Source organism: Diachasma alloeum, unplaced genomic scaffold, assembly GCF_001412515.2.
Source record: "Diachasma alloeum isolate Michigan unplaced genomic scaffold, Dall2.0 Dall_scaffold_00286, whole genome shotgun sequence".
NCBI lineage: Eukaryota > Metazoa > Arthropoda > Insecta > Hymenoptera > Braconidae > Diachasma > Diachasma alloeum.
The window spans coordinates 1213066-1226594 of NW_021680425.1; the positions used below are offsets into that span (position 1 = coordinate 1213066).

The 13529-nt window shown below is 35.8% G+C and overlaps 1 protein-coding gene across 1 annotated transcript in view; it reads left to right on the top strand.

Moving 5' to 3' along the window:
- Positions 1-12598, top strand: part of LOC107038676 (neurogenic protein mastermind) — an 84256-nt gene extending 71658 nt beyond the window's left edge. The window contains exons 3-7 of the mRNA XM_015257902.1: positions 4160-4510; positions 7208-7385; positions 8462-8806; positions 9475-9726; positions 10554-12598. Coding sequence (XP_015113388.1) covers positions 4160-4510; positions 7208-7385; positions 8462-8806; positions 9475-9726; positions 10554-10786 — 1359 coding nt within the window. The 3' untranslated portion in view covers positions 10787-12598. The remainder of the gene's footprint in view (positions 1-4159; positions 4511-7207; positions 7386-8461; positions 8807-9474; positions 9727-10553) is intronic.
- The last annotated feature ends 931 nt before the right edge of the window (positions 12599-13529 follow it).

The window sequence follows — 13529 nt, forward strand, 5'->3', positions numbered from 1 at the left end:
GTTGAGGAATATTGCTGAATCTGAGAGAGATAGCGTAATTTTTGTAATAACCTTTTTTGTAGAGCGAATTGAGGGCTACAAAAAAGGTCATGACAAAAATTTTGCTATCCCCCTTAGATTCCGAAGTATTTGTTGAAAACTGGCCAGTAGTCAAAATTGACTTGAGCAGGTTTACGGTTTGGTTACTGAATTTATATCGTATGCGTCGAAATGATCTTCAAATGAGGGATGCAGCGGCTATTTTTGCAATTGATGCAAAATATATTATAATTGTCTAGAGAATTCCAGTATTCACAATTTCGGATGGACAGTCTTGCGATTTAATTCAACTCTTTGAATTCTCGGATTTTCAGCGGAAATTACGGATAAATAGGTGAATTCAGGAGGAATTTAATTGCTGTATCTATTAATGTTATGGAGAAAATTAAATGTGGGGTATTTTTGGGGAGGTGACGGTGTTGGTTCAGTGGGTCAAGTCATCAATTGTAAGCTTGGAATGAATTCAGGGGTGAAGCGGTGAAACGGTTCAAGCCGATTTAGGTATCAGCTGAGTTTTAGAGGAATATCGCTGATTCTAAGGGAGATAGCGTAATTTTCGTAATAACCGTTTTTGTAGAGTGCATCGAGGGCTACAAAAAAGGTCATGACAAAAATTTTGCTATCACCCTTAGATTCCGAGGTATTTATTGAAAACTGGTCAATAGTCAAAATCGACTTGAATAGTTTTACCGCTTGGCTACTGAATTTATATCGTATGCATCGAAATGATCTTCAAATAAGGGTAGTAGGGGTTATTTTTGCAATTGATGCAAAATACATTATAATTGTCTAGAGAATTTCAGATTTCACAATTTCGAATGGACAGTCTTGTGATTTAATTCATTCAATTTTCTTTGAGAAATTCATTTAATTCTTTTTTCGTTTAATTCTCTTTGAATTCTCGGATTTTCAGTGGAAATTATGGATAAATAGGTAAATTCAGGAGGAATTTCATGAATGTATCTATTAATGTTACGGAGAAAATTGAAGTGGAGTATTTTTGGGGGGGTGACGGTGTTGGTTCATTAGGTGAATTCATCAGTTGTATTGAGCTCGGAATGAAATTAGATCGTATTCATTGGCTGTTCGGGATGAATTTTCATTTGATTATCTTCAATTCACTTTTCTTGGCTACGAAAATGATCTTCAAATGGGACAGGGGCTATTTTTGCAATTGATGCACATTATAATTCTTTAGAGAATTTCACTGTTCACAATTTCGGATGGACATCCTTGGGCTTCAACTCGACTCGAATAATAATGAATTACAATTTTTTCAAGGAGAATAAACCTCACTTCATTTCAATTTCCCATTGAACTATAAATTTGCAAACACCTTTAATTTTGAAGGTTTCGTATTGTAAATTCAGTCGAAAATTTCCCATAAGTTTCTCCCTATTCGTAACTTCTCAAAACATGAAGAAACTTTCGCCTTCATATTCTGCCTAAAACTTCACTGTTGAAAATGTCTAAAGAAAGATCCTTGAAACGTTAATCAATCCGTTAAATTTTCAGGTTTTCACTGTAAATTACAAATTACTCAAGTCAACAGTGAATTTATGACCTCATCGTTCACTTTTATGAAATGAACTGAATATTGATGCCTTCATGATTGAAATATCTCATTCTTCCAGAATATTCGGAATGAATTGCCATTTTTCAAGACAAATAAACGTCATTCCATTTAAATTTACACAAAAACCTATAAATTTGCAATCATCTTAAATATTGAAGTATTCATATCGAAAATTGAGTCGAAAATTTCCCATCAGGTTCTCCCTGTTCGTGACTTCTCACATCACAAAACGACTTATTTCTTCGTTCTGCCTAGAATTTAACTTGTTGAAAATTTCTAAAGAAAAATCTTGAAGCTTAAATCAACCTTTCAAATTTTCCGCTTTTCATTAAAAATGACGGATCAATAGAACCAAATTTTTCATATCAACGGTAAATTTAAGATCTCATCGTTCAATTTTATGAAATGAACTGAATATTGATGCCTTGATGATTGAAATATCTCATTCTTCCAGAATATTCAGAATTTCCGAATGAATTACCATTTTTTGGAGACAAATAAATACCACTTTATTTCAATTTTCCACTAAAACCAAAATTTGCAAACACCTTTAATTTTTAAGAATTCGTATTGAATATTCACTCGAAAATACCCCATCATGTTCCTCCCCATTCTCGACATCTCCAAACATTGAAAAAAAAAATATCAAAAAATTTCCTTCCATTTTTACTCGTGACGATAAAAAATATCATGCAAAACCCCAATTCGTTTTTTTTTCACTCGCAATCACAATTTTGCAATCCCCCTTTATTAATAGAAATGAAAGTTTTTTGTTTCAATCTGTTTGCTTTGTTTCACGAGAGAATGATATCATTTTTTTTTCTCGTTCATCACGTAAGTGCACACTGCCACTGTTGTAAAACCGTTGTGATTAACGATTGCAGCATCGTGAATATTAGCCACAATATAATCACGAGGGACTTGACGTGCAAACGGGTAGACGTGCCCGCTATTCGCCCGGTGGATTACCTCTCTACGTATTTATGTTAATAACGCTGAAATTCCCGAGTAGCACTCTACTGTTACAATGGCCTGCCTTCACCAGTGCGGATATCGAATTGGTATGGCAGCGATGAAAATGCCAAGAATTTACGTTAGCACTGTTGTCGGTTGACCGTTTGATATTTCGAGTCATTTACCAGAAATGGGGGATTGAAAGTTTTGCACGATTGCTTGATGAGTAAACAGTATCATTAGGTTTTCAATTGCAAAATCATCAATACAGTATTGCGATGTTACTGGCCACCAATTCATCCCTAGAAATTATCACATGGACAACTCATTATTCAGTGTTGAATATTTTTGGCTGAAATTTCCGGTAGACTTTTCAGAAATTTTCATCACATTTTGGTTCCGCTGGAATTAAAAAAAATGTCATTGAAAATTCACTGTTTCATGGAAAAATCTATGAGAATTGTAAATTTCAGGTGAATTATTTCCTAAAATTAAGTAGAAATCAGGAAAATTCCGGTAAATGTATTTTTCAATTTACAGTTGATTGAAAATTTATCGCAATTCGGCGCTAAATATTCATGATTTCATTGAAAATTGAAATAGGTTGAGGAATTCTCGTGTTAATGCTGTTTAAAAATTAGGAATTTTTTGGAAATTTCATGATTTTTTCTCCCTTAAATCGCATTTATTGTCACTCCCGAAAATTACTATTCGACTTTTCATCACTTTGACAATTTGTCACAGAAAATTTTTCGCAATTAATCGATAAAAAATGAGCGAAATGAAAGACTGTATATAACAAACAGTGTATTTCATCACGCTATGCGTAAAGTGACATTTTACGCACGCAAAACCCCACTTCAGGCGCATTGTGATGAAAAATAGCACTATTCGACATTCGTGGGGAAGGTGTTTCCCTTCACTCGCTTTCGGCAAGCGCTATGCTCCACCCCCACCTCAAAAGCCACTTTTCCGCACTCGTACCAAAATATGCAATTCTATAATTGTGCAGAATTAGTATATTTGAAGACGAGTGTCATGGGGTTTTTTTACTCGCGCGGTTGGCCAGTCCTCGCCTTCGGCTCAGACGCTAATTCCACGCGAGTAAAAAACCCCAGGGCACTAGTTGTGAACGATATTTTCCCGTAGTGATTTTCACTTTTGTCAGTTCGGGGAAGGGTCAGTACCAATCCCCGGACTGGGAAAAGTGTAGGTCAGTACGGAAAAATTATTAACAACAGCACCCTTCGAATTTCCATTCCAATAATTGAATATCAAATGAATTTCGCAATTATTTTTTGTTTAACGACACCACACGTGTCATTAAATACGTCAATAATTTTTTTTTTCACTTTCATTGTAAACATGAATTTCACCCGTGATGAATTGTCCATACGATGAAATGTATTCACTGTATTCAATATCTTCTGTAATGGAATGAGATGAGGAATTGTTCCATATTGATGACTAGTAGAACCGAATAAATCGATGGATCAATTTGCATTTCACACCTCCAGATGAACAAATTTATGAAAGTATCAACGATTAAACTTCCCAATTGCACTGTCAATTTTGTATTCAATCAATCAGGTATCAGCTGGTCAACACATGCAGCTCACCGGTGATCTGAAGCCGGGAGTATCCGTGGCAGCGCAGCAGGGAATGTACTTCAATCAACAGCAGAACCAAAATCAAACAGGACCGAATGGTCAAAATGACACATACTGCTCGGTATCGCAATCGCAGACGATTAACTTTACACAACAGAGTTTGAGACAACGAGGGGCAGCTGGTGGTGGTGTACCTCAGGGGGCCCAGGGTGCACCAACTGGACGGGGTCATCCCCAGCAAGTGCCACCGGGACAAGTTGATCAGCATCAGCACGCAAAGTTACTCCAGCAACAGCAGCAACAGCAAATGCTTCGGGCTCAACAACAGCATGTAAGTTGTATCTGTAATTATAGTGATTAGGGGCATGTGCTGGATGGAGGAATTTTACAATTTTCAAACTGATTCAATCAACATATTGGCGAATACATATTTTCAAGGCAATTATTTATCGCCGTGAAATTATCTGCGTTTTAATTGCGGGGGAGAATTTTGTTCAACACAAAGGAATCGAGGTTTGAATCAACGGGGGTCATCGTACCTTCGGAATATTCCAATATTTTCAGCGTTGCAGGGGGAAAAGATGAGTGAATTTAGCAGGCAAGTGAAACGAGATGAATCAATTTTATACAGAGTTTGGCTTTTAATTTGGTGGAAATAGCTTTTTCGGATAAATTTAATTGTGTCTTGTAGAGTTGAAGATATTTATTTAGAATTTATTCTGAAGTCGAGTTGACTTATCTCATTTCACCACTTTGCTAGTGAATTAAGAAAATTGTGCTTAATTTTGGAACTGTTCTTTCTATTTACGAAGATGACGAGTCGTTTGTTGCCAAAATCCATTGACTGAGAAGTCTTCATCTGTATTTCAAAAAGTAGTGGAGCATATAGTATTGTTTTCTTTTGATTTAGGGTAGTGATTTTTTAAACTTCTCGTTAAGTTCTGAAAGCGAGAAAATTTTTCAATTGAGAACAAGGATACTGTTTCACTGTATTCATTTATTTATTTATTTATTTATTTATACCGTCTTACATGGTGGTACTCCCTATGACAGTGGGGGAAGCCAACATTCAAATTATGGAGTAAAGAGTAGAAGATAAAGGAAAGAATGATCTATTTCGATGCGAATGAGATGGAATTTTCACGAGTGCGAAGTTGGCGGCCCGTGGCGATGCCTCGGGCTGCCGATCACACGATCTGAAAATTCCCGTCTCACATGTGTCGAACAGTATTTTTTGACAGTGATTTTACGTTTAGCGAGTGGTCGAACTGTACTTTTTTTCGTTTACAAGTAAACGAAAAGACTTTTCGTTTACGAGTAAACAAAAAGGGATTTTTCAGCACGAGGTGAACTTAGCAGCAGTGTCAAAATAGTATATTATGCCACTAATGCCTGAAACCGGCTGGATTACACACTCGACGCTTCGCGTCTCGTGTCTAATTCAGCCGGTTTCAGGCTTCGTGACATAAAATTTTGTTCAGTACTTGTTGGGAAATTTCGTCCTTAACGTGTGTGGTTACATCACTCGCCTTCGGCTCATGCTGTAAACCCCACACACGTTAAAGACGAAATTGCCCCACACGTGCTGAAATATACTATTTCGTTACGAGTACGGAAAAGAGTTTTTTGGTTCGTGGGAGGTTTATAGCACGAGCCGAAGGCGAGCGATATAATCCCACGAGCCAAAAAACACTTTTCCCACGAGTATCGAACGATATTTTTCATCACAATGTGTGGAAAAGGGCTTCGCGTGCCTAAAAAGTTACTTTTTTGCACAGCGTGATGAAAAATTATATTTCTTACATTCGAGTGGCAGAACTTCTTAGAAATTTCTGTAAAGATGTGTCTCTATATTATAAAAATCTAAATCGACTTCTAGTGATGACAATTTGCTACTCGAAATCAAGACTCCAAAATTAAAGGTCAGAATAATCATGAGGGTTCAAATAAGGGTCGTGAGGGTCAAAATAAGGGTCAGAATAAGGATCACGAGGGTCATATGGAGGTTGGCAAGCGGAGGGAGCAGGGGGTCTAGCCCCCTAGTATGCTAAATAATAGCTAGAGTACAACAGTTCTTACTAAATCAGACTGAGCTGCACTTGAATATGACATAAGTACAAATTACGAGAATGTGATAACAAGGTTTTCAAATAATTCAAAAAGGTGCACAGCTATCAGCAATCACGGTATATCAAAAGCCATCATCGCGCGAATTTGGCAAAGACTACAGGAAGTTGATACTGCGTCACAGTAACAAAAAAAAGTTTTAGTTTTTCGTAATTGGAGAATTATTTTCTTCCTGTATTAAAAAAAATTGTGAAAAAAGTGGAAATACGCGTAATACGCAACAGGTATCCGTGCCCTCCTCTATCTTCGCAACTTTTGTTCCATTCAACTGAAAAGAAACGTGGGACTATAACCAAAGAGAGGAGGTCGCTTAAGGATTGACGTAAGCAATTTTGGCGGGAGTTTTTCACAAGAGTAAATTTTTTTATGGTCGAATGCCATGAAACTTTGGCAAAACGTTATTTGAACCATTATAAGATGATCGATCTATCGCTTAGCTCTTTGTCATATTCTCGATGTCAACTAAAACATAAAAAACCAAAAAAATCGATATTGACAATATGACGAAGAGCTGAGCGATAGATCGATCATTTTATAATAGTTCAAATAACGTTTTGCCAAAGTTTCATGGCATTTGACCATAAAAAAATTTACTCTTGTTAAAAAGATGCTTACGTCAATCCTTAACGCCATGAGTACGAAGGGGAAGTGGTCGCTGATACAATGAATGAAAACTTCTTTTCACATCCAGAGGAGAAGTGAAATTGAGAGAGAGTGAGTGAGAGAGCACCGGGTGCGTAAACTTCCTGCAGGAAGTAGCGATATCAGCCGGTTCAATGCCACCACTCCCTCCTCGTTCAATGGCCCTCCCGTCTACCTTTTCTCCGTAATTTGTCGGTTATTATAATTCATTGTTGCATTTATTTTCTAACGCCAATGTTTTTTTTATTTGTTTTTCAAGGTGATGCAACATCAGCAACACATGACAGGGGGAATGGCGGGGGTGAGACCACCACCTCCAGAGTACAAAGCGGCACAGGCGCAAATGATTCATGCTGGCATTGGGATGGGTCAACAAACGAGATTCCAAAATGCTGGGCCTATTCGCAGGGTAGCACAACAACCAATGCCTCCGTCTGGTGAGTTTCCACTTGAACACTTAATTTCCCCGCATTCCAGTTGTGAAGTGGTTAAACGAGATAAGTCAATTTCACTCGGACTTTTGCTTGATAAGGTTTTGTTATGCACGCGCTATCAAGGAATTCATTTTTCAAATTGATCGTTCGGTTGTTGCATAAGTTTATTTCATTGAATTGAGTCGCGTGCTGAGTGGAAAAAGGTCGTATTTATCATTTTGGGATTTTTAGGTCAACGAAGTGGAAAAAAGTCGTATAAACGTAATCTAGGGAACATGAGATCTGGACGATTTGGGCTCTCCAGAATCATTTTAAAACAACTTTTGAGGACATTTTTTTGCGCATAAAAATGTTAGTCTGAAAAATGTTTCTGAAAGAATCGAAAATATATATTTTTTAAATAGTTTAAGGATTATTTTTCTGTCTATTTTACATGAATGGCGCCAATTTTCATTTTAAACACAAGACAATTAGCTGTGTTTGCAAAAAACTAATTCGTTGTTATTATTATTGCACACATTTTTGCAAAAAAAAAAAATAAACCTCCCTATTTTCAACATTTTATGCGCGTGGGGGGAAATTAAGAATAACAAATAAACAATTAATTTGTTTGCACTAATTATTTGTTTTTAGACATATATAATCGATCTTTGTTGTATGAGAGATCTCACTCCGATCGCCCGCGACTTTGAAAACACAGTAATCTCCCCTTAACAAGAAATCGATTTCATACCTAAAAAAATAAACTTTCTCAAAGTTTAAACAATTTCAATGATTTATTTATAAACAAAGAATGTTTAAAAAATGATCCTTCTGTGCAGAATGTAATTTGAATGACGCAGAATATTCATAATTGTTTCTAAATTTTTCTCGCTCAATTAAATTTACTAAATTGATTATTGTAAATGGTTGATACCAAGCTATAAAAGATACTTGGATATTCTTAATGTCCACTGAAATGTGAAATTTCATCATTTTTTTTCAATTCAAACGGAAAATTCCCGAGTCAATCCAATCCCCTCCCAATACAAATGAAATCGCCGATTAACCCCCATAATTTATTTCCGAATGATCAATAGGCCCCATGATGAGGCCGCAAATGGCCCAGCAACAGCAACAGCAGGCTCTACACGCGGCTGGTGGAAATATGTACATGACGAGCGGTGGTGCTGCACCGGGTGGTGGAAGTGGTGCAGGCGGAATGGCAGCGATAGGTGGAATGCATCAAATGCACCAGAGACTAAGTTATCCAAGGACCAACAACCAACGGCCGCCTAATGTCAGCGTTGGACCACCCGATGGTCTTGGAAATAGTATTGCTGGTCGTGGTGCACAACAGGAATGGCGTCATCTACTGATGCAACAGCAGGGCTTTCAGCCACAGATGCAGGCACGACCGCAGTTTAATCAACAGAGTCATCAAGGTAATTTCATTTTATTATTTTTTATAAAATATTCCATTTGCGCATCGCGTCACAAGTTTTGCGCTGCATTATTTTATTGCATTATTTTACAATTGAATGAGGATCATTAAATATTAGAGAGTAAATTCTATTTTTGCTTTCGAGTGGAGGCTTTGTCATTGTTCAAATTTAAGTTTTGTTGAGTCCTATCCATTGACATCAATTGAAATTTAATTTATATTCATTTTTAGAATTTTCAATTTTTTTCAAAAATCGGTTGTTCCTCGACAAATAAAAAAAATGTTCTGAATTAATCGCATGATGACTTGAAAAAATTGTTTTGATGTCTTTTTCATCAAGTTGTTTGTTTTTTATAGTTGTTTTGATTTATAGAATAATTTTTCAAAATCTCGTATTTTTCGAAAATGAGAATTCGAAAATATCTTTGGATATCATGCTTCAAATTGATTCATTCTTAGCTGAAAATATTTGTTTGAATGCCTGTTGAAGTTAAAACACTATGACGATAGTCATATTTGTTGATTTGATTTTCACGATGATTTTTGGGAATTTCTAATTTTTTTGGTCTCGTCAAATATGATGTTTCAAATTCACTCAGTGTCGCGGAGTTGATTGAACTACTGACCTGTCTAAATTTTTATTACCATTGTCACAATGAATTTACCCAGGTGGCTTTGGCATGGGCAACACGGGTGGAATGCAAATGAACGCAGCCCAGATGCAACACCAACAGCTAATTCGATCACAGAGCGGTGGAATGGGCGGTGGCAGTATGGGAAACAATTCTCAGATGCAACAATTACTCACTCAACAGCATCAGCATCAAACTCTGGCAATGCAGCAGAGCAACAATCAGATGTCTATGCAGATGCAAATGTCCCAATCCTCGTCTGTTAGTTCAGTATCGACTGCTGGAACTGGTATGTTCTTTCATCAAATTCACTTTGATGTTCTTTTAGGGCAAAATAATCCATTCCGCACTATGAATTTTCTATACAATGTTAGAAAGTGATTATTGAAATTTTAGGTAAAAAAATGTAAAATATTTAACGGGAATTATACATAAAAAATTAGATTTTTTTAAAGACAAAAATGTAGTCGTCTAAGCAATTCTATTAGAATTCTATCAAAATTCTGTTCAGAATTTTATTTTATTTTTTATAGTGATTTCTACTAAAAATGAATTTTGATTTTTATATGTAATTCATTTTTCTTGAATTTCGTAATAAAGAACACAAAAATATATAGGAAAAACCTTGAAAAATTTATGTTCAAGAATTTCTATAGATGAAAATCTCAAGAGAATATTTCATCCAAAAAAATGAAAATCTATTGACTTTTCTTAAATCAAATATCTATTAAAAAATTGCAAGAATTCTAGTAGTTTCAACAGAATTCTTATACTGTTCCATAATTTCTCTCATTAAAAACTCCAAAATTTGTGAAAAATCAGGCGACTATTTTTCCTCGTTCTCCATCTATTCACATTTTAATTCAGTTTAATCCGAAATCCCCTAATAGAATAGTTTATCTTATGCATTCCCATTTTATGTGAATGATATATATTCACAGACTTAAACTTTACAATATGCCGTTCTAAGTTCACAATCTGTGTCTGGAATTGTCCAAGTCCATATCAATGCATCATTAAGTGCAATAAAACAAATGCAATGGATTATTTCGCCTAGAAAACTTGATCTGAATGTCTGAATACGAATTCACCTGAATATTTTAACAATGTTACCAGGATCACCAATGCATCCACACCAGCAGTACGGTGGTGGTAGTCCAGGTGTAAGAAATATACCTCAACAACACAGTCAACCGGCTACCACAGCATCGGATCCATCAGTAGCAGCTGCTGATTTTAGCCTGGAATTCCTTGAGAATTTACCTGCTGGTGATACGTCAAACTTCAGCGCCCAAGAGCTACTAAATTCCCTCGACTCAACGGCAGGTTTCAATCTCGATATACTATAAACGAAGAGTAATAAAATTCTAGACTATCTCAAAGTAAATTAATGAAATATAACAAATATTCATACTGACCGGATAGGTTGTATCGATTTGAGACCACCGAGTGTGTCTAAGGCAGGCTGTTATATACTAGGCAATCACACTTTAGTCAATTTTATCTTTTTTTATCTCTCATTTTCTACGTAGCAACTACAGGAGGGGGGTGAATAGGTGGAAGGCAAAGGAGAGGGCACAAGCGACTACAGTATGATAAGTTTGGGGGAAACTACTGGGAGTTTTGCGAGTCCCGGGCTATTTGAGTGACATCTCACACGTTACAGATCGATTATATGCGTATAAACACAAAGAACTAGTGCTAAGAAATTGATTATTGGTTCGTTTGCCCAGCAGAACCTTAAAATGTTAGAAATGGCCCAGTATTTTCTCAAAATTGTTCAAAAAACAGCTGTAGGATAATAGCTACAAATTACTTTTGTTTTACTTCGAACTCTGAATAGCCAATTTCGTTTTTGTTCAAATAAGAAATTGCAGTATTTGTGAAAAATAGTTGGGAAATGTATTTTTTAAATATTTATAGGGGTGGGTGGGGCAAGATGGACACTTGATTTTTTTTGCAATTTTCAAAACTCATAAATTTGCTAGAGATCGAAACTGAAAAAAGTAAAATTGCCAGTCAATGTATGAAAATATTTATAGGGGAGGGTGGGGCATGATGGACATTTGATTTTTTGCAATGTTGATAACTCAGGAATTAATTCTTCAAGGATTGTACTTTCCATTGTAGAAAAAATTATTTCTTTCCATGAAAAATTCAATGGGTCATTAGCAGTTGAAAAAAAAAAAAAATTATACCCCCAATTTTTCCTATTTGTTTCAAATATTTAAAAAAATTAAGAAATGAAAAACCCACATGATTATTCAAACACCAACGGAATCGGCTAAAAATCGAAATTTAAAAAACTAGAAAGAAAACGCGGTGGGGTGATGAGTAACCCCAGTGCACCCGTAGAGGGGTAATGTATGAGAAAATTCACCGCAACAGCTCAGGACCGTCAAAACTCGCAGTAGTCTCCCCTGAAACGGCAAGTGCACAATGATTCCTTTTGAAATGTAAAAATAATGCAAAATTTGACGATCGAAGTGGAGACACTTGATATTATCATCAAATTCCCTTGTAACCGCTTATTCCCTCTGACTCTCTGGGCATATGAGAGTACCTGTGTCGACGATGCTACTTCGACGGGTACTCTACTAATGCAACTCTTCCGTTAACGTTTCTTTTTTCCCCACTTTTTCTTTTCCCCTTTTGTCTCGAGTTTTCATACCGAGCCACCACGTCTCACAGTAGCTAGGATCGTATAAATAAATAATGAAGAATCGTGTTACTTATAACTATTGATTTACAACAATGAAAGAACATTTACATCCTACAATGATGAATTTTTGTTCTGAATCGTCCTCAGTACTGACGAAATCCAATGAAATGTGACAAATTTCATATTTACTTTTTGTCTGTAAACAAAAGTATCGGGGACTGGTTCGTGTACTATTACAAGAAAATATATAGTAACTATCATAGGAGAATATTTGAATGACGCGTGCGCCGTAACGTGATCACTAAATATATTAAGTTAAGATAAAGTCAATTATAGGAAACACTTGAGAGGATTTAAAAATTATGAATTTCTTTTCGTTTTACAACTGAATACAGACGTACGAAGAAAAATCGTATAAAAACCTAGAGAATCCGCTAAAAAATTCTACTGGAAAATATTGTATAGAAAAAATCAATAGAATCCCATTTTCTATGCGACACATTCTATTGAGATATTCTTTATAGAAATTCCTAGGCCTAAATTTTCCAAGTTTTCGTCTGATTTTTTGAATGAAAGAGGAAGAAAAAATTGAGCAGAAAAAACTTAGAAAATTCTTGTCGAGGAGTTCCTTTAAAAAATATCGCAATCAAAAAAGTTGTGCAGTAATACAAAACATAAAATAATTTCTATCAGACATTTTCTATACTGAAGAAGTTTAATCGTGAAAATTCTGCTATTAAAAGAATTTTCAACAGAACCAATAGACTTTTCTATCGAATTCACTACGTTCTCGTAATAATTTTTTCGTGCGCGTACTGCTGCGAGTTTCTTGCCGAGAATGAATAAACCCAACAGACAAACTAATTAAATGAAACCGAAATCAATAAACTTGTCACGTATGGTCTAGAACGTTTAAACGAAAAAAAAAAGAAAATTAAATCTGTAAATACGTATAAAAAGTAAGTAGCAAGTTTATCGAAAGAAAAAAGAAACCTAATTTACATTTAGGTTGAGATAGAGAGTGAATATCATCAGGGTGATGGTGAAAGAGTAAATTATTGTTGTCCACTCGATGCGATAAAACGCATTTGACTACTCTTCCATAATTTATTTAAAAGCCCTCGAATGCGTTGTCTCGCTAACAATATAGAACAGAGTGGCAATATCAACCGTCATTTTGGGCAGCTTCCACTCTCGGCACAACGAACTATTCTTCCTGACTCGCAAGCACTGCGTAATAAACAAAGACCATTTGTGTTTACTCGTTTGACATCTCTTTTTACGTTTTATTCTCCATGGGGAGAGGGGGGGGATTAAAAATGCAAAATAATTCTCTCTATTTTCTGCATTCAGTGGTGAATTGTCTCCATGATACGTTGGCTAAACCCGAATACGTGTTGTTAATTTATCCTCCGTCAACTAATTTAGGT